We start from the raw sequence: 22367 nt of genomic DNA on the forward strand, positions 1-22367 counted from the left end.
CTCCGGCGCCATCTTGCTTCATGCGAGGATTAGGAAGAGATGTCAATGCACATGTTGCTGGATATCAGCGGCTTCTGGGCTCTCTGACTTGGTGGACCCTGTGCCCTCTGTCAGCTCCACCCAAAACGTTAAACCTTGGGTGATCCTGGCACGGGTCATGCTGTTGATGAGGTGACATTGACAGTCAGGCAAGGATGGTCATCGGGGATTCTTGCCCGGCCACTCCCACCCTCCCTGGCCAGTTATTGTCCCTCTGCTGTGCTGTCAGTGTCGGGCCTGTGAGACGTGAGCCAGGAAGTCCTTCTCCTCATCGTCCTGTCCCAACACGTTCCTCCCCCGACTGCTGCCGGTGGGTTTCAGGTGAGGGTTCGGTCTGACCACACTGTGAGGTACGAGAAAGTACCTGCCCCTCCATGGGGGGAACAGCAGGGCAACCCCAGGATGTGCAGGCAGCAAGAGTACATGCTGAGGTGCGCACCGTGGCTTGGTGCAGCCAACACAAAGGTTCTGTGGGGAAGGACCACAGTCCGAGGTCTTGTCATCACTGGACACTGAGTAACAGCCCCGCAAACACCCGAAAATGATGTATTGTCCAAAGGGGCCTCACGAGTGACACTGGTGGCTTGTACATACAACGGTCAAGTCTGACAGCACAATGAATGTATTAATTTGATGACACTATGATTGTAAGGAAAGACAAGGATTGACTTCATTGTATTTTCTGTATATATTTCAAGAATAAAATTTATTTTTGAAATCAAATAAAACCTCCTCTTGAGGAGACATGGATTGCTGGAATCTGGAGCCACAAACAATCTGCTGGAGGAAGTCAGCGGGTCAAGCAGCGTCTGTGTGGGAGGGGCGGAAGGAATCGTCGACGCTTTGGGTCAACACCCCGCGTCCTGTGGGTTTCAAGGTTTCGACAATCCCTTCCCCTCCACAGGTGCTGCTCGGCTCGCTGAGTTGCTCCAGCAGATTGTCTGTTGGTCCTCTTGGGGAGTCTGACGGCCCTGGGTTTCCAGTGGCCCGCGGTTCTGGCTGTAACGCTGCACCAGCAGGCACCTGGGTTGGCTGTGGCGGGGAGGGTGTGCCGGGGTCTGCTGTGGCTGAATCCTGAGAATGCACAAACAACTTCTTTCAGCAAAAATAAACTCCCAAAAGCTTTCAGAGGACTTGTTTCAAGAGTAGGCCGGAGAGCGGGAGGCTGCCTGTGTCACCCTATTGGGAGAGTGGGTAGCTCGTTATATTGTGAATAAGGAACTCACCGCCCTGATAGATTTCTTTCGCCACAACAGTGAGGTCATAAAACGTTGCAGCAGTGTAGATGTCGGCAGCATCCAAAGACATTGCATCCGCCACATTTCCCTGCAGAAGGAACACTTTGTTTAGTCCTGTCAGTACGCACGTCCGCAGGAACTCAATAGCAGCGGGAGTATGCTGGGCTCTAGCTAATCAGGGTTAAGTTTTACAATCAAGTAAACCTTTCCAAGTGATTCAGAACCATCCTTTATGTAAAGTAAATTACTTTATAACCATAACTTCTTTGTTTTATTTAGTTAATGGCAGTTGAATGAAACATATCCACTCTACAAACATCCAATTAGCTGTTTGAAGCAGGCTTCCTTGTGATACAGTGGGCTCTAACTAATCAGGGTTAAGTTTTACAATCAAATAAACCAAGTGATTCAGAACCATCCTTTACATAGGAGCAGGAGGAGGCCACTCGGCCCTTCAAACCTGCCCCGCCATTCTATGTGACCACGGCTGATTTCCGTTGGCCTCCACTCCTCTCCTGTGCCAGTTCCCCAATAGCCCTCAGTTCCCCGATCGCGTGAAAAGTTATTTACCTCCACTTTAAATAATGACCTAACCTCCACGATGCTCCGGGGGAGAGAATTCCAGAGATTCGCCAAGTCAAGTCGGGTTTATGTCATGTGTATGAGTACGGTGAGGTACAGGTACAATGAAAAACCTGCTCGCAGCAGCAACACAGGCACGTAGGTACAGACAACACACAGAACATAAATTATACATAAAATTATCCCCAAAAAAAACTTGCAAAGGAAGACCTTAGTGCAAATAAAAAGACACAGTCGAAGACAAGACTCCTTTTACCTCCTCTGCAAGAACAAATTCCTCGGTTTTACATGATTGGTCCTTCATCTTGTAACGATGACTCCCTTGTTGCAGACTCTTGCAGTATTAATGTATTATTCATTGACGGCATCCCTTGCACAGTAGGTGGGACTTCCAGCCTTGTGACAAGGGTTGGGCGTCCAGGTGAGAACCAGCCTGCCCGATCCAACACCCCCACCACCACCACCACACCTTGCACCTGAGGACAATTCATCCGTCACCAGGGAGACAGCGGCCTGGCTCCCTGAGCTGGGCGGAGCGACCCCCGCGAGTGCACAGCTGGCCAATCATCGGCAGGCATGGGAAGGACATGTGACCTGCCGCCACCGTCACCCGTGACGTCACGTCCTTCGCCCCACAGGTGATCGACACCGAGACGCCTGGTGATGCGTCACACCTCGGAGTGACGCGCGGTCCCGTCACCCACCCCTACCGCAACAAAGGCATTCGCCGACAGACGTCACCGAACGTTGACCAAATGGGAGGGGGCAGAAGTCCGGAAAGCTTCAAAAATTATTTTTAAAATACTCAGGGCTGAGTTCTAACTCACCAGGAGACCATTCAACCCGTCGAGACCATGCTAGCTTCCAGTGGAGCAATATACTTCACCGTGAAGCATTTCAGAGGGGGTATCGTGAGCTATCAGACGTAAATGGGTTCACTTCTCTAAGAGAATGCGCCTGATGGCTTTTTCTTGATCTTCCTTACCCGTATTTTCTTGACGCAGTCCTCAACATTGTGCGCTTTGATGCAGGATAACTTGACGAATGAGCTCCTTGCCCTGGGAGTTAGCACTGCCTGTAGAGCCTTGGAGAGTTCAGCACACTTCCTCTGCTCCATGTCGGATATGTTACACCATCTGAACTTCTTTGCTGAAATTTCAGAAAGAGATTTGTAACAGGAAAAGCTTCGTTTATGGACACTTCTGATATTTCTCAGAGTGAACATCACCAATAGCCTGTCCTGGTCCAACCAAGAAAGCTCACCAGCACCTCCACTTCCTCAGGAGGCTAAAGAAATTTGGCGTGTCCCCTTTGATCCTCACCAATTTTTACCGATGCACCATAGAAAGCATCCTATCTGGATGCATCACGGCTTGGTACAGCAACTGCTCCGCCCGGGACCGCAAGAAACTGCAGAGAGTTGCGGACACAGCCCAGCGCGTCACGGAAACCAGCCTCCCCTCCGCGGACTCTGTCTACACTTCTCGCTGCCTCGGGAAAGCAGCCAACATAATCAAAGACCCCACCCACCCCCCACATTCTCTCTTCTCCCCTCTCCCATCGGGCAGAAGATACAGGAGCCTGAGGGCACGTACCACCAGGCTCAAGGACAGCTTCTATCCCACGGTGATAAGACTATTAAATGGTTCCCGAGTTCCCTAGGACTCTTGTCCTCACAATCTACCTCGTTATGACCTTGCACCTTATTTCCTACCTGCAATGCACTTTCTCTGTAGCTGGGACACTTTACTCTGCATTCTGTTATTGTTTTACCCTGTACTACCTCAATGCACTGTGTAATGAATTGATCTGTATGAACAGCACGCAAGACAAGTTTTTCACTGTACCTTGGTACAAGTGACAATAATAAACCAATTCCAATTCCTATCAAACCCATTCCCCTACTTATTTCTCTTCCACACACCTATTAACATCTTCTATACTCCTAACACCCACCTACACTGAGGGGCAATTTACAGTGGCTAGTTAACCTAATCTCATGTCTTTAGGACGTGGGAGAAAACTGGAGACCTCGAGGAAACCCACGCGGTCACAGGGAGAACGTGCAAACTCCACACAGACAGCGCCCGAGGTCAGGATCGAGCCGGGGTCGCTGGAGGTGTGAGGTGGTGGTTGCATGACCTGCTGCCCCAATTCATTGCCTTTTGGTTTCTGCCACCTCCGGTGGAGGTCCATCACCTGCCATGTTCTCCCTCCCGATCTGAGGGAACGCGCTCTGCTACTCCTGGTCCACTCTCCCATCTCCGCCGGCCACTTCCGCCCCGCCCCCACCCCTGACAGCACCTTCCCGTGCGTGCACCATTACTTCCCAGTACATTTGAACTGGAGTAACATACAGCCGCGTTGTAGGTCACAGCTAGTTCACGGGCTGAGAACACCCTGTCCATATTTTGACCAATCCAAAACCAGAAGAGTTAAAAATGCATTTACATAAAGAAACCAGATAACGCTGGAAAAACCCAGCAGGTCAGGCAGCGTCTGTGGAGAGAGGAACAGAGTCAACGTTGCAGGTTGATGGCCTTCTGTCGGAACTGGGAACAGTGTAGTGTGGAGAGAACAGGGGTGATAGAATGGGGACCTGGAGAGACACAGCTGGAGGTGGAGCTAGAATACACATGACATGGAAGCCTCAGTCAAACATATCAGTCACTTTTACACATGAGCACCATTTCTTTTTAAATTGTGACAAAACTCATGCACTTGTTCTGCAAGGGCATTGAGTAGAGAAGTTGGGACATTATGTTGCAGTAGTGCAAGGTGTTGGTGAGGCCACACCTGAAGTATTGTGTATAGTTTTGGACAACTTGTTAGAGGAAAGATGTCATTGAGCTGGAAAGAACGCAAAGGAAAATTACGAGGATGCTGCCAGGACTCGAGGGCCTGAGTTATAGGGAGAGGTTGGGCAGGTTAGGACTTTATCCCTTGGAGCGTAGGAGACTGAGGGGTGACCTTATAGAGGTGTATGAAGTCGTGAGGGGCATAGATAAGGTTTTTTTTCAGGGAAAGGGACTCAAAAACTGGAGGATACGGGTTTAAGGGGAGAGGGGAAAGATTTAAAAGGGACCTGAGGGGCAAACTCTTCACGCGGAGGGTGGTGAGTGTACGCAACGAGCTGCCAGAGGAAGTGGTTGAGGCAGGTACATTTAACAACAGTTAAAAGACGCTTGGACAGGTACGTGGATAGGAGAGGCTTAGAGGGATCTGGGCCAAACTCGGGCAAATGGGACTGGCTTAGATGGGCATCCTTGTCAGCATGGACCAGTTGGGCCGAAGGGCCTGCTTCTGTGCTGTACAACTCTATGACTCTGTGACTCACCCATTCTGTGTTTGGTTTGTCCAATGTAGAGAAAGCTACATTGTGAGCACTAAATACAGTGCACTAGATTGGTATAGGTGGTGACAGGTACGGTCAAGGGGAACCCCACACTTGTTGTGGTTGGCAGGGGAGGACGAGAGTGGTCACCTATGGGAGAGGGAAAATCGTGGGTAAGGAGAAGGGAAGATACTTTATGGGCACTGGTTTTGGTATTGGTTTACTACTGTCACTTGTACCGAGGTACAGTGAAAAACATGTCTTGCATACCGATCATACAGATCAATTCATTACACTGTGCAGTTACATTGAATTTGTACAGAGTGCGTTGACGTAGTACAGGTATAAACAATAACAGTACAGAGTAAAGTGTCACAGCTACAGAGAAAGTGCAGTGCAATAAGGTGCAAGGTCACAACAAGGTAGATCGTGAGGTCAGAGTCCATCTCATGGTATAAGGGAACCATTCAATAGTCTTATCCCCGTGGGATAGAAGCTGTCCTTGAGCCTGGTGGTACGTGCCCTCAGGCTCCTGTATCTTCTGCCTGATGGGAGAGGGGAGAAGAGAGAATGACCCGGGTGGGTGGGGCCTTTGATTATGGTGTGGAAAGCCTTGCTATCAGAGCAGATATGATGGAGACGGAGGAACCGGGAGAATGGAATGGAGTCCGTATGGGAAACAGTGTGGGAGGACAGGTGTGGGAGTCACTGGGCTCGAACTAGAAGCCTGTCCTCTGGGGTAAAGACAGAGTTAAGGTAGGAAGGGGAGGAGTCAGAGCTGGGCCATGTCAAAGTGAGAGCAGAGTGGGAACTGACAACAAGGGTGAAGATATCCTTCAGCCCTACTCAGGTAATCACTAGATCCGCTGGGCAGGGAGATCTCCCTTTACTGACAGTCATCCAGTGGGGCGTTCTGTCCCAAACTCCATTTTCAGTCATGGGAAGCAATTTTTAAGTCCTTTATCCTTGACGTTCTGTGATCCTCTGTGCAACTCATCGGACCCTGAACACCCCAGTGTGTGCCTTAGCCTTGATGGTGTGTTTGGCATGGTGCTTCTCTCTGTGGGGATTGGCGTGCAGAGGACTGTCAATGGAAAACCTTGCTGGATCCCATGTCCCCAGTGCGTACACTTGGTCCCCCAGTGTCGATCCTTGCCCCCCCCCAGTGTCGATCCTTGCCCAGACAGGTGAAAAAGTGGAGTTTGTGAACCAGAACTGTGCTGGTTCTGGTGGTGAACTTCATCTCCTGCTATAGTTGGAGTATGGTTTCCAAAGGATCGTCACGCAAATTGGAATTGGTTTATTATTGTCACTTGTACCGAGGTACAGAGAAAAACTTGTCTTGCATACCGATCGTACAGATCAATTCATTACACAGTGCGTTGAAGTAGTACAGGGTAAACCAATGCAGAATGCAGAGTAAAGTGTCACAGCTACAGAGAAAGTGCAGTGCAGGCAGACAATAAGGTGCAAGGTCGTAACGAGGTAGATTGTGAGGTCAAGAGTCCATTTTATCATACTAGGGGACCGTTCAATAGTCTTATAACAACGGGATAGAAGCTGTCCTTGAGCCTAGTGGTACGTGCTTTCAGGCTTTTGTATCTTCTGCCCAATGGGGGAGGGGAGAAGAGACAATGTGCGGGGTGGGTGGGGTCTTTGATTACGCTGGCTGCTTTACCAAGGCAGTGAGAAGTGTAGACAGAGTCCACGGAGGGGAGGCTGGTTTCCGCGATGCGCTGGGCTGTGTCCACAACTCTCTGCAGTTTCTTGCGGTTGCAGGCAGAGCAGTTGCTGTACCAAGCTGTGATGCATCCAGATCAGATGTTTCAAAGTGCTGGAGGAACTCAGTGCGTCAGGACCCAGTCCAGATGAAGGGTCTCAGCCCGAAACATCAACTGTCCATTTCCCTCCATAGATGCTGCCCGACCCGCTGAGTTCCTCCAGTACTTTGTGTGTTGCTCCAGATTCCAGCATCTGCAGTCTCTTGTGTCCCAAAGGATCACTGTGGTTTGATTTGATTAGAATAATGGCTGTCCAATATGCATCATAGGCTTCACAGACCATAATGCTCATACCACCTTGTCGGGCTTAAAGATGATCTTGCTAATGGTGAGCTTACATGTGTGGGTTCAGCTCCCAACTCAGCACCAACCCTACATGGTGCTGAGAGAGGGAAACATCGTCCATTGGCTGGCAGAGACCTCCAGGTGGACACGGTTCTATCTGAGGGACCTTCCTAGCAAGCTTTCCCATACTGGCCACCAACACCTTCCATTGGCTGCAAAGCACTCTGAAAGGTCTTGAGGTTTGGTGAGTGCGAGTTATTTCATTGCCCTTCGGTGCCCAGCCCATCTCATGAAGTCTCAACCCTGCTGCCAATAACTGGTGAACTGGTTGCACTGCCACACTTAGTATGGATGATCCCCTTCTTCACTGCCGACCCCAGGGGGGTGTTGAGAAAGGAGCATCAGCCTGCCCCGAAGGCGCACCCACCCTTGTACCCACCTCTCCAGCCCCGGGGCAGTCTAGTGGAAGACTGAACACCCTGACTCTCAATTTGCATGTTCACATTAATGCAGTGACAAGGTTCTTGGTGTTACTTTGATGACCACATCTGGTGCCTGTGCTGCGTTAATACAAGAGACTAACACAGGTTCACATCCTCCTCCTGCCCACCGCCCACATCCCCTGATTCCCAATCTCCATCAGGTGGAGAGTTCTGAAGGTTCGCAGTCACAAGTCTCAGCCTCTAATCCCAAGACTATGTCTCTTAACCAGGGGGAGAAACCTTTCAGCATCGACCCTGCCAATCCACTTCTCCTTCTCCTCCCCGTGAACACAGAGCCTTCCTATCCTGGTGACCTGCTCCTTCCTCAGGGTTGAGGCGTTCTCGCAGTGCTGTTGGGGGAGTGAGTTCCGGACCCAGGAACATTGCCAAGTCGGGATGTGACTCAGAGGGGAACCTACTGGTGGTAGTGGTCCCCAGTGCTTCGGAGAGCTCCTGGGCTCTGGAAGGACTGGGTGAATAATGGCCTCACACAGTCACACCGTGGAAGTAGAAATAGATAAGCCTACTCGTGAGACCAGACCGACCACAGCAACAGTCAATGTTTACCTCGTTACATTTGGGAAAGGGGAAGACTTACCAGGAGCCAAGGCAAGGCGGGGCTGAGACTAATTGGATAGCTCTTTCCTAGAGCCAATGTTGGCACAAGTGATCAAATGGTTCAGCTCGACTGCTACATTGTACAGTTCTGAGAAAAAGGCTTCTGTTCCACTGCAGGAGCCCTCACGCAGAGTAGGACATGCACCTCTAGCCACTGCTGTGCTGTGGAAGCTATCACGTTAACCTCATCTTAACTGCATCAGTTTTACAGACAGCCCTTTTGGTCGACGGGAGGACAAACAGCATTTATATTCTGTAGAAAACAATATCCAAATGTCTCCAGGAGCTCTTCAGCCAATTATAAATATTTAGAACCATAGTCACTGCTATAATTTCCAGTATAAATGTAAACGATAAATCACACACTAGCAAACCTGGCTGGAGAATCACAGATACACAGACTCATACTTACCCAAAGCAATAGTAATGAAATAGATGAAGAAGATCCCTCTTTTCATGATGGATCGCTCAGTGTTTTTCTCCACTTCACACCACCTCTGAGCTCCTGTAACAGGATCCCAATCAGAGCACTGCGAGACAGCAGCACACAGATAACATCCCAGTAAACCCCTGGCCCAAGTGCGGAAAGTCGTGCTCCATCCTTTATTGGAAAGCGACACTTGGAAGCTGTTGTTAACTGGATTTGGAATTAACAATCTTCACATGGAAGTAATTATCTGTCTCCTTTTATTATAACCAGACGTCGCCCAGAGGTTAAACTGGATGGGATCTGGCTTCCTTGTATCCACTTGTCAAAGCTTCACAAGTCTTCTGGTTTGCAGCCTTTAACTGCCTCCGGCCCATGGATCCAATTATAGAAAACTAGCCGGGTGCAAGGAAACGAACCTGAACTAAAGTTCAAACTTAGGAATGTCTCCAGGAGCTTTTCAACTTGTCATAAGTCGTTCAAGCCATAGTCACTGTAATAAATTTCATCATATAGGTAAGTTATAAATCACCCAGCGAGGTACACTACTGTACACTGACCAATTCATCAATCTGAAATGATAACTCTGTTTCTCTCTGCACAGATACTGCCTGACCTGATGAGTATTTCCAACATTTTCTGTATTTATTTCAGACTTCCAGCATCTGTAGGATTTTATTTTGCTTTTCAAGTACATTACAGTATCTGGCTGAAATGTCACTCTCCCAAAACAACATATTACAACAATTCCACCCCACTTTAGACCCCCCTCCTGCAAAGATGGAATGGCAGTCCCAGAGATCAGACAGGTGTAAAGTTCCGACTTATGGTGATTACTATTCCACTTGATACATCAATGCCTTTCTCGTTTAACTGATTTAGGGAGGGTGCGAGCTTTCTTTGAACCATTCCCTGCAGTTCATTCTCCTGACACCAGGGAGCTCTCCCATGTTTGGATCTTTCCCTTGTGACATGGTGACCATAACTGAAGCCTATAAATCAAGGCAAGAGACGTTCATTAATATGGGGCCTTTCACACACTCAGTACGTCCCAAAGCAACTTATAACCAATTTGATTACTTTTACCGGGAAACTCAAGTAAATTTACTGAACAACTTGCACACAGCCAGCAGCCGCCAGACATGAAGGTTAGAGATGCTGGTCGAAGGCTAAGGATTGGCCAGGATTCCAGGGAGGAATACCTCCACAGAGGCCATGCCCTCCTGAAGGATAGCACCTGAAGGATAGTACCTTCAGCACTGGGTCATATACTCAAGCCTCGGGTGGAATGTGAACACGCAACGTTCTGATTCAGAAATCATTACGTGTTTCTGGAGGGAGAGAGGGGGGGGGGGAGAGAGAGGGGGGGGAGAGAGAGAGAGAGGGGGAGAGTGAGAGAGGGAGGGGGGAGAGTGAGGGGGGGAGAGAAAGGGGGAGAGAGAGAGAGAGAGGGAGACGGAGACGGAGAGAGAGAGGGAGACGGAGCCAAGAAAAAATAGGTAAAATAATCAGCTGCAGTGATTTGTTTGGATTGGAACACACAAGGAGGCCACTCAGCCCCTCGAGCCTTCCCCACATTCAATGTGATCATGGCTGGTCTGTCCCAGGCATCTGCTCCCCCTCTGTGTCAACTCCCCATAGATCTCAATCCCCCAGTCTCTCTGGAGTGTACACCTCCTCAGGAGTACTGAAGAGAGGGCCAGCTTGTAATTTAGGGGATGAGATGGTCAGTGGAAATCTTCCATCCTTTGCTTTACTCACTAAACCTTCTGAAAATGTTTACTGATGCACCATAGAAAGCATCCTATCCAGATGCATCACGGCTTGGTACGGCAACTGCTCTGCCCAGGACCGCAAGAAACTGCAGAGAGTTGTGGACACAGCCCAGCACATCATGGACACCAGCCTCCCCTCTGTGGACTCTGTCTACACCTCTTGCTGCCTCGGTAAAGACGCCAGCATAATCAAAGACCCCACCCACCCTGCACATTCTCTCTTCTCCCCTCTCCCATCGGGCAGAAGATACAAAAGCCTGAAAGCACGTACCACCAGGCTCAAGGACGACTTCTATCCCGCTGTTATAACACTATTGAACGGTCCCCTAGTACGATAAGATGGACTCTTGACCTCACAGTCTACCTTGTCGTGGCCTTGCACCTTATTGTCCGCCTGCACTGCACTTTCTCTGTAACTGTAACACTTTATTCTGCATTCTAGTATTGCTTTTCCCTTGTACTACCTCAATGCACTGATGTGATGAGATGATCTGTACGGATGGCATGCAAAACAACGTTTTTCACTGTACCCTGGTACAAGTGACAATAATAAACCAATTTACCACTCACAAATCCTCTGACAATTCACTCTCCTGTGTGGAAACTTCTCGAGAGTCTAATCCAGGGGCCATACACAAGATCCAATAAGGAATTCAGGAATATTTTCCCGAGATCGTGATTAGAAAGCTGCACTTGGTATTGGTTTATTACTGTCACTTGTACCGAGGTACAGTGAAAAACTTCTTACCCAGTCAATATATGACACCAATATCAGAGCTGTCATTAAGCAGGAGCCAGAATGGATGGGCAAGAGAAGACGGTAAGAGGATAGAGGCAGGTTGGAGTATAAACACTTCCCAGACCAGGATCAAACGGCCAGATCCTGTTCTGTATTTTATAGATCCTCATTGTGTTGAAACTAAACCTTTGGAGGTTACTCCATGATGTCAGATAATCGCTGAAGGTTTGTGTACCATCCACAAGGCTCCCACTGTGCCTCCTCACTGGAACACTGACATCGCTTTGGCTGCAGCTGAAGTTGAATCACAGAGTCGGCGGACACGGTGCTGAATTTCTGCTAGAATGCGGCCAGATCAATATAAGGGTGGAAATGCTACAATGTTTTCCAAGCCTCGTGTGCAATCTTTTCGTGTGGAACTTTATCCAAGGTGCCACAGAGGTATTACAGCACAGGAAGAGGCCATTCAGTCATCGATCCCATGCCAGCTCCCAGGAGTAGAGGGGTCGGGCAAACGAGTCAGTCTCTTCCTCCCGCCCCACCCCGCCAATCCTCCCGACATTTCCCTGAAGTGATATTCCAGGGGTCGGATGTTTTTTTGGTTGGTGGACTTAAAGAGAAGTGGGTGTGATCATTGCAATGTCCTAGCTGCAGCCTTCAACATTGCCTTTCTTCAGGAAACCATTAGGAACTAGCAATCACCCTGCCTCCACCTCCTTTGAGTTCCAGGTCATTACTGCCCGCTGCACAGAAGTTATTTCTCACACCACCATAACGCTTGCCCAGAACCTCATTGCTGTACTGGCCATTGAGGCAGCTTGTCTGTCTCCGTTATCCAAACCTCTCGATCTTCTCCGCTGGAAGAAACAGCTCCAGATTCTCCAGCCTGACATTTCAGCTAAAGCCCCTCGACCTTGGGCCCGGAATGAAAGGGCTTACGTATTATGAGCATTTGTCGGCTCTTGGACTGTACTCACTGGAGTACAGAAGAATGAGAGGGGACCTCATAGAGACATTTAAGATGTTGAAAGGACTGGACAGAGTAGATGTGGTCAAGCTGTTTCCCTTGGTGGGTGAGTCCAGGACCAGAGGGCACAATATTAGAATTAGAGGGTACAGGTTTAAAACAGAGATGAGGAGAAACTTCTTTAGCCAGAGGGTGGTGAATTTGTGGAATTCCTTGCCAGGTACAGCAGTGGAGGCCAGATCATTGGAGGCATTTAAGGAAGAGATAGATAGATATCTAAATAGTCGGGGTATCAAGGGATATGGGGATAAGGCCGGAAATTGGGGTTAGGTTTTTTTGTGGGCCCCCACCCCCCCAATTTCTCATTTCTTTTTCTTTTTTCCTTTTCGTTGGAGCAGACTCGATGGGCCGAATGGCCTACTTCTGCTCCCTTGTCTTGTGATCTTGTGATCATTCAAATATGTTTCATAGAGTCACACAGCACGGAAACAGGCCCTTCGGCCCAACTTGTCCATGCCGACCAAGATGCCCATCTGAAGTGGTCCCATTCGCCCCATATCCCTCTAAGTCTTTTCTGTCCAGGTACCTGCCCACACACCACAGTGGGAAAAGTGATTTAATTGTGCAGGTCAGTCAACAAGAGACCCGGTATTTCCTTCCTATAGGTTAGAGATTAAATAAAGAACAGCATTAAAAGAATATTTTGATTCAATCCCAACCGCTGGTGCTGTCTGTGTAGAGCCTACACGTGCTCCCCACGACAGTGGGTGTCCTCTGACCTCTCGCTAGAACCTTCATGTCCCTGCTGTAGTGTGGTGACCCGGTCTGGACAGCATCCTACGGCTGGGGCCTAACCTGTGTTTCTAAAGGTTCAGCATAACTTTTCTACTTTTGAAAAACCTCAGGTCCAAGAACCCACTTTCTAACACCTTCTAAGGTCCACACACATGAACCCACACTTCGCAACTCTGCCGTTACACCCACACTGCCTCTTCCCACTCCTTCTGTGAAGCTGCATCATGATACATCTCTGTATTAAACTCCACCCTCCACCGTTGCTCATTCCACCAGACGTTCCCATCCAGCTGCAGTCACTGCCATTCTCACCGCTTGCTACCCCACCAAGATTGGTACCATCGGCTAATCTTGAAACATTCCAGTATCCAGGTCATTTATATACACCAGAGAAAGCAATGGCCCTAGCACCGACCTTTAGAGAACACCAGTCTAACATAGACATTGGAGAGGGTGCAGAGGAGATTTACCAGGATGCTGCCTGGATTAGAGTGTATGGAATATGAGGAGAGGCTTAAGGTGCTAGGGCTTTATTCACTGGAAAGGAGGAGGATGAGAGGAGACATGATAGAGGTATATAAAATATTGAGAGGAATAGATAGAGTAGACAGTCAGCGCCTCCGTCCCAGGGCACCAATGCTCAAGACGAGAGGGCATGGCTTTAAGGTTATGGGTGGGAGGTTCAGGGGAGATGTCAGGGGGAGGTTTTTCACCCAGGGAGTGGTTGGTGCATGGAATGCACTGCCTGGGGTGGTGGTGGAGGTAGATACATTGGACAGGTTCAAGAGTTTGTTGGATAGGCACATGGAGGAGTGTGAGATAGAGGGATATGCAGGAGGAAGGGGTTAGGTAGTGTGAGGGTGGTTTGATGGACGGCACAACATGGTGGGCCGAAGGGCCTGTTTTGTGCTGTATGGTTCTATGCTTCTATGGTAGACACAAGAAATTCTGCAGGTGCTGGAATCTGGAGCAATACACAAGAAGTGCTGGAGGAACTCAGCAGGTCAGGCAGCATCCGTGGAGGGAAATAAACAGTCGACGTTTCGGGCCCAGACCCTTCATCGGGACCGGAAAGGAAGGAGGGCAGAAGCCAGAATAAGAAGGTGAGGGGAGGGGCAGGAGCACAAGCAGGTAGGAGACAGGTGAGTTCAGGTGATGGGGGAGTCCAGGTGAGAGGGGGAAGGTAGCGGGTGGGGGAGGAGGGGGAGCAGGTGTAATAAGCTGAGAGGTGATGGGTGGAAGAGGCAAAGGGCTGAAGAAGAAGGAATCCGGTCGGAGAGGGCAGTGGACCATGGAATAAAGGATGGGGGAGGGGAGGGGAGGAGATGGGCAGGTCATCAAGGCAGGGGAAGGGAGCCACAGGAATAAGGGAAGAGTTGGGGGGGGTGGAAATGAAGGTGTGGGGTTACCAGAAGTTAGAAAAATCGAATGTTAAGGCCATCAGGTTGGAGATCTGGTTGCAATCTAACATCTCCAGTCTGAAAAACAACTGTTTACCAGACGGGCTAATTTCTGACTTTCAGACAGTATTTTATCCAAACTGACCCTCTGCACCGTGAGGCTCGATTCTGTCAAATGCTGTCTTAAAATCCATGCAGATGTACGCTGCACTTCCTTTGGTCCTTCCCGTTACTTCAACCAGAGATTCAACTAGTTTACTCTAACATGATCTGCCTTTAACAAATCTACACTGCCCTCTCCCTAAATTAACTGAAGCAATATCTACTGAAGATTTGCCTGTTTGACATTGACCAACTCAATTAGTTACAGCCTCAGTTGTTAACGGAGGGAAACCTTCAGCTAATATTCTAATTCAGAAGATCAGGCAGTGTGGCCCCATAATTTCCTGAACTGAATTCCCTACAAAACTAGGATTGGAGATCAATTCTAATATTGTAAATGCGTTCAAACTAACTTAAACTTTTAAAAAATTCCAGGGATCATATTCCTGATCACTATTCCATGACCAGTGTCTGCGGTACCATAGGATGAAGGTTTAGTTGTAACCATCTCCACAGTCAAGTAGACACCAACTCACTAAACAGAAACACAAAGGTGGTCCAAATTGGTTAGCCAGTGACCTTATTTTAGTATCATAACAAAAGCTGAACAAACATACTTCAAAGAAGAAGGACTGAGAGGGGAGAATAAAACTCTTTCAAATTCTGATTAGAAAATCATTTTGTTTGTGCACTGAATTTACGTAAAGCTAACTGCCCCTCATAGAGACTCTCTCTGGCAGTTAGGTTAATTTTAAAACGTGAGGAGGAGGAGGGTGAGGAAGGAGAAAGTGGACCTAGACTAACCGGAGAACGAAGTGGAGGGAATGTGGGAAGTTTTCCGACGCTGCAGCCTGTCACAACGCACGACCCACGGGAAGCAAATTTGATTGCAAATTACAAAAGCAGACGAGGTAGATACTTGGAAATGTCACGGGCTTCTGGGGAAGGGGAAGAGTTGGGAACTTGGATAAAAGCCAGTGAATACATGTCCTTTCCTCAGGGAAGTGAGAGGATGTGTGGCGATCTTTTACTTTTAAGTAAATGTAGGATTGGTTGCAGATAAATGAGCTTTTTAAATATAGTAATTTCCAGAATCTGGGCATTGCTGGCAATGATTGCCCATCTCTAACTGCCCGTGAACAGAGAGGCATGCTGGATAACTTAAGAACCAACCACATTGATGAGTGGAATCACAAACAGGCCCGACTGGGTAAGGAAGGCTGATTTCCTCTCCTGAAGTATGTCTGTGAGCCAGCTGGCTTTTTATGACCACCCCATCACTTTGTGGTCATTATTGCTCTTTTTTTTAACAAAAGTGCCAGAATATTAACTGAATTTAAATTCCACAGCTTCTACTGCTGGGTCTGAACTCAGGCCCCTGGAATTCGAGCATGGTCACTTTAACCATTGCATCACCACCATAGGGTGCGGGGTAGGCAGCCCATCTCGTCAACTAAGGCAGCTGGGGCTCAAATGCTGGCACCCTTGCCTCCAAGTCACAAAACCGTGGGGTGCGTCCCACCACAGAGACCTAACCATGATTGCCACCGTTACATGAGACAATTGGTAATTGGTTTATAATTGTCACATGTGCTGAGACACAGTGAAAAGCTTTTGTTTGTGTACCATCCAGACAGATCAGTCCACACATAAGTACATCCAGGTAGTAAAAAGCAGAAAAAATAGAATATATAGTGTTACAACTACATAGAAAGTGTAGTGCAGGTAGACAAATAAAGTGCAAGGGTCATGACAAGGTAGATTGAGAGAGCAAGAGTTCATCTTTATCATATAAGAGGTCTGTTCAATAGCCTGACAGCAGTGGTCTGGTAACAATGCTACACAGTTGGCGAGGCTGAACATTAAATCCACCAACAGGTGGATGTAGAGAACACATAAATGCCATTGGAAGAACAGGGATTATCTGGCCACCTGCATTATTTGTGTGTTGTGGGCGTTTGCTGAAGAAAATGTGCCACATTACACCCAGGGGTGGTGCATCGATCATCGTAAGCAGCCCCCCCTCACTCACTGACAGTGACCTTCACTAACCTGCAGTCACTCTGTCCAACTCGAGGAGAGCGCAGCGCGCCAGCCAGCCACAGCTCGGGCAGTGCGAGGTAGGGCTGGAAGGTTACCTTGCGTTAGTGTACAGGAGGTGGAGCTGGCCTTGCACTGCGGTCAGCCCTGGCCTTCGCTCCCTCTGTCCTGCTGCCTTGACCATTTACCGGGGCTGCTAGTTAAGTATTCCATTTCTATGAACAACCATCTGCCTTTGCTTCCAGTGTTATAAAACATTGGATAAATTACCACTTACACGTTTCAAAGTGAATGTTTGCTTCCATGCAGCTTGTTTTGTACATGTCATAGCCTTTTCCCTTCCTCCCCTTCCCCCAGGGTCCTACTCTCACGCCCTCCAGTTGTCAGCTGTCTTGTCAGGATTCCAACCCTTGAAATCGTTGGGGTGACTGGAGGGGGATTTGAACCCATCACCACTCGGATACAAACATCACCAGCAGCAAGAAGCTGGAAGTGACAGACAACTGGCTGTGGCAGTCACATCATCCACGACAAAACCCCCGGAACATGTCCCGCTAGACTTTGCGTGTTCAACTCGGTGAGACGGGTCTCGTTTTCTTTTGCGAAGATCCTTGTTGTTATCCAAAGCAATGAGGCTAGAAAATCTGATATCATAACTTAAACCACTTCCCATTGCACATAATTTACTTGGCTGAAAACAGTTTAGTGTTCATCCAAGAATAAGACAGATTTATTGTGTGCGTGCGCGCGCCAGACACCAGATGGTGCGCGTGAACGTGAGGGTAATCGGAATGGGGGGCGAGGGGACCTTGTGGTTCTCTGAGTACAGCATCTTAGGGACCCTTTTGGTTGTTCAGTGGGGGAATGAGTGAAACATAGTTAAGCAAAGCAGAAAGCTTGACGGTGACTTCATCTCAGGCAAGGTTACGGTCGGTGTGTTACTGTCGGCCCCAGAGATGTGGACCTGGGAGGGGAAGATTAACTCTTCCTATACCTCACTGCTCTGCAGAGATATTACACTGGATATACAGCATAGAAACTCTACGTTTCCTCGCATCCAACTCCTGTGTGTTCACATTTACAGTATCCATCTCCATCTCTCCCCATTGACGCTGCCTGACCTGTTGAGTATCTCCAGCGTTCTCGGCTTTAGTTCAATCCTCTTTTTCTCTCACCCACTCCCCTTTTGAAAGCCCTCTTGCTTCGATCATATCCTGTGGCAGGGTGACCCACAGTTCTACTTAGTAACAATACTTCTCTACCTATTTTTTCTCAGAATCCCGTGGGTTCCTGGCCCTGGTTGTGGAGTGCTCCTGGCTGATAAGATCACATCGACCTTCTCCAATCCAGGTTGAAGCTGCTCTCACACGACCCCTTCTCTCTTCCAGTCTGCTTGATCTTTTCCAAACTCTCAGTTCCGAAATCAGCCGTGAACTCATCCCATTCTCAGACAACAGGGAGCAGTGTATACTGTGCGGGCTAACATCTGGAATGGGCAGGTTGTCGGGTGGGACAGGCTAGGCCTGTAACCATTAGACTAGGGGAGTGTGAGGAGAGACAAGGATCCTGCCAGGATGGGTACGGAGAGGATGTTTCCCACTGTAGAACTCAGGAGTCGCTGTTGAAGAATAAAGAGTTGCCCATTTAAGACGTAGAGGATGGAATTATTTTTCCTCAGAGAATTGTGAGACTTTGAAACTCTTCTTCAAAGAATGATGAATATCTCTTAATAGCTTTAAGGTAGAGGTAGGTAGATTGTTAGTAAGCAAAGGGACGGAAAGTTACTGGGTATAGATGCAGAGTCGAGGTTACAGTCAGACTTGACTTTGTATACTAAGTTCAGTCTGACTAGGTTCCTATACAGGTCCTCCCCAGGTTACGATGCCCGACTTGTTTCCAACCTATGCATGCAAACAAGTGTCTGGGAGACCGGCGAGAAGGATTTGCCGGCTGCTGCTGGCACCTACTGCTGTGTGGGAACTCAGTTCTCGGCGATGTCTGAACGGTTGAGTTTAACGCCCTGGTTTAACTACACGTTGCTATAGAGGGGAGGCGGGGTGAGCGCAGAGAGGTGATAGGTAGATGCAGGAAAGAGATAGTGATAGGCAGGTTCTGGGGAGGAGGGGAGAGCAGATCCACTGGGGGATGGGTCAAAGGTAAGGAGGAAAAGGGAGGGGGGTAGGAAAGGGAAGAAAAGAGGCATGGTGGGTGGGGGTTACTTTAAGTGGGAGAATTCAATGTTCATGCTGCTCTCCCCTCCTCCCCCATGCCTGCCCATCACTATCTCTTACCTGCATCTACCTATCACCACCCTGTGCCCACCCCGCCTCCCCTCTTTTGTCCACCTATCACTGCTCTGCTTTTCCCTCCTATATATCGGGCTTCCCCTTTGCCGATCATCAGTCCTGAAGAAGGGTGCTGACCCGAAACGTTGACCGCCTGCTTTTCTCCACGGATGCTGCCTGGCCTGCTGAGTTCCTCCAGCATCGTCAATGACTGTAGTTGTGTGGAATGACCGGACAGGTCGGGGAGAGAACGAAGACGATTGGCAAAAGAACCAAAAAAGACACGAGGAATTTCCTTTACACAGGTGAGTGGTTGGGGTGTGGACTCACTGCCAGGGCTAGGGCTGGAGGCAGATCCAATTGCAGTGTTTATAAGTTATCCAAAATGAAACAACTGGGGAGGGCTATGGAGAGACGGCAGGGAAGAGAGACCAGCTGGATTTCTCCTACACAGAGCTGGAACAGGCTTGACGGGCCAAATTGTCTCCTTCCGCGCCTCGACTGTTCTGTGATTCTGGGTGATTTCTCTCCCATCCAGGTGTATTCTAGGTGCCTTTCCCTGGTTTAGGATTAGGAGTAGTTACTGTAATTAGCCCCAGTGTGGCTTTATTTACCCTGTTTAGCCCTAGTTGGAGGCAGGGGGCTTCTAAAGACACAGTAGGATAGTATTTACCCAGATTATCCCCCTTCTTGGGGAATTTACCCAGCTTAGTCTGAGTTTAGGAATGTTTTTCCAGGTTTACCAGCAGTCTGGGGTCATTTTAGCTTGAGGCCTGCTGCAGGTGTTTGCCTATGGCAGCACCATGCAGGTATCATGCAGACCCATGTGATCATGGGAACCAAAGCAGGAGAAGGCCATTCAGCCCTCCTGCCTGCTCCCCATTCTATAAAACCATGGCTGATCTTCCACCCTCAAGTGTCCCTTTCCTCACTAGCACACATCAATTGATTCCCGGTTTATACAGCGAGACTTACCCCATTTATCCCTCATATTTATCCTGTTATACCCGAATCTGAGGGTCTCTTTCCAGGTTAACATCAGTCTGGAGTTATTCCGTCTGGGCCCACTACACCAGTTATGGCTGAACCCCTCTTCTGTGAGGGTTCCTCATAATTTCCTTGTTCTTGTACTCAATGCCTCTGTTATAAAGTGCAGGATCACACATAGTATTTTTTTAAACCACATTCTCATCCTGCCCAGCTTCTTATAATGAACCAATCACATATACCCCAGATGTGATCTTATATCCCTTTTAGAACCGGGGCCTTCAGTCCATATTGCCTGTTCTTATTCTTCTCTTACACTTTGTGGATGTCAGCGTTAAGTTCCATCAGTCACGTTATCTGCCCACCCGCCGGCGTTGAAGTCTATCACTGACCTCCTCACAGTTCTCCATGTCTATTCCATCTCGCTTTCCATTTAAGCAAATTCCACATTCCTGTTTTCAGCTACTTTTCACGTTTCGCTGCTATTTATGATTTTGCCACATCGCCTCACTCAGTGTCCAGTCTTCCGATGGTCCTGACTTTGAATGCATTTCTTGTTTCCTTTGGTATTCTAAGTGCCAACTTTAAGCATGTTCCTCATTCTTCCTGTGTTCCTGTTTTTAAGAATTTCCTCGTTTTCCCATTCCTTCAAGTGTTTTTTTAAAATATATTCCAATTCTCCAGATCCCTTTTTTAGGTACATTTTCAATTTGTTCACTGGAATGGCTTATCAGTCAGACTTACCCTCTCATTTCACTGTGACAACTGTGCAGCCTCTGGCCTGGTTGACTGGCCCATCGTCCTCTAACATCTCCTCTTCTCTGACTGGATGGAACTGCCCTCACTGAATCCCATCGAATCTACCCAGCTACAGCCAAGGAACGACTGGAAATACTTTCCCCTTTCCACCCGCACACTTACCTCAAGTCCCCGAGATCCCACCCCAGGACAATTCTCTTCCTCATCTTCGTGCTCCTTCGTCACCCGGAACGTCGTCCAATTTCCGACGTTTACTCAGCACTACCTCTCTTAAACCCTTCACTGTCTACAAGGCGTCAGACTGTTTGGATGATGTCCAGAGCCGGATGAGAAGTTTCACCCAGTATGGGAGACCCCAAAGCCATGAGGTATGCCTCCTGTGGTAAAGTCAGCTCCCATGCTTAGGATTGTGGCCCACCCCCCGGCTAGTGTCTGAGACTGAATCAGTTTACAGTCAATGAACATTACTTTGTAAGATCACTTATTGACACCCCATCTCCACACGCATGTTGACTATTGCCACTAATCCTGCCCCCACCATCATTAAACGAGCTTATCCCAAATCAAGTCCTGTTCATCATTTCTCTAGGGCTCACCAACCTACTTGATTCCCAGCCTAGCAAAACTTTGATTTTAAAATTATCTGCCTTGTTTTCAAATCCTCCCCCCCCACCTCTCTCCCCATGACCTCATCGTCTCTATCCCTGTAAATTTCCACCAACTCTCCCGCCATTTGCGATCTCTGCACACTTCCAATTCTGCCCTGAATAGTCCTGAAGAAGAGTCCTGACCTGAAACATTGACTGCACCGGCGGCCCGGGCTCAATTCTGGCCACTGTCTGTAAGGAGTTTGTACGTTCTCCCCGTGTCTGCGTGAGTTTCCTCCGGGAGCTCCGGTTTCCTCCCACATTCCAAAGACGTACGGGTTAGGAAGTTGTGGGCGTGCTATGTTGGTGCCGGAAGCGTGGTGACACTTACAGGCTGCCCCCAGAACACTCTACGCAAAAGATGCATTTCACTGTGCGTTTCAATGTACATGTGACTAATAAAGAAATCTTATCCACGGATGCTGCCTGGCCTGCTGAGTTCCTCCAGCATCATTGTGTTTTTCATCTAGATTCCAGCATCTGCAGTCCTTTGTTTCTCCAGTTCTGCCCTGTTTTGCATCCCCTACATCTACAATTCCATGATCATTTTGAAACTGATGGTTTCAAAATGATCAGCAAATATTTGCCATCATTTATAGGAAGCAGGTTACAATATGTAGAATCAGGGCACACGCTTATGTCAGAGTCTGATCAAGAGAATGCCAATGGACAAGGTATCGCCACAAGAACACAAGGGAATAGGAAAGGGAGGAGGCCACTCGGCCCCTCGAGTCTGCCCTGCCATTCAATATGATCATGGCCCATCATATTACAAGCAGATGAGACACGGCAGAGGGAAAAGTGGTGACCACTTCTGCAGCAATATTCCCTTCCCATGGTCATACTGTGACCATTGTGCCTTCACCTTTGTGACTTAACAGGCAAACATTCTTTTTGGAGCCATCACAATGGTAGTTGCCAGTCCCAAGGCAGTGACTTGTTACCGTGTGAGAAACGACCCGCTGGAGGCTGAAGGGAGAACATAACGTTTATGTGCTGGGTGGAGCTGCCTTTGAACACGCGTCTCCATGGCACTTGTCCACAGGCCGGAGGGGAGAGTCCACACATATTGATGACACGGCATC

The 22367-nt window shown here is 48.6% G+C and overlaps 1 protein-coding gene across 1 annotated transcript in view; it reads right to left on the reverse strand.

The window, feature by feature from the left end:
- sxph (saxiphilin) overlaps window positions 1-5200 on the reverse strand; it is a 63233-nt gene extending 58033 nt beyond the window's left edge. Inside the window, exons 1-3 of the mRNA XM_052032490.1 lie at window positions 5197-5200; window positions 2845-3008; window positions 1266-1365 (exon numbers count right to left, since the gene is read on the reverse strand). Of these exons, the coding sequence (XP_051888450.1) occupies window positions 1266-1365; window positions 2845-3008; window positions 5197-5200 (268 nt within the window). The remainder of the gene's footprint in view (window positions 1-1265; window positions 1366-2844; window positions 3009-5196) is intronic.
- Window positions 5201-22367: the final 17167 nt, after the last annotated feature.

Source organism: Pristis pectinata, chromosome 17, assembly GCF_009764475.1.
Source record: "Pristis pectinata isolate sPriPec2 chromosome 17, sPriPec2.1.pri, whole genome shotgun sequence".
NCBI classification, from domain to species: domain Eukaryota; kingdom Metazoa; phylum Chordata; class Chondrichthyes; order Rhinopristiformes; family Pristidae; genus Pristis; species Pristis pectinata.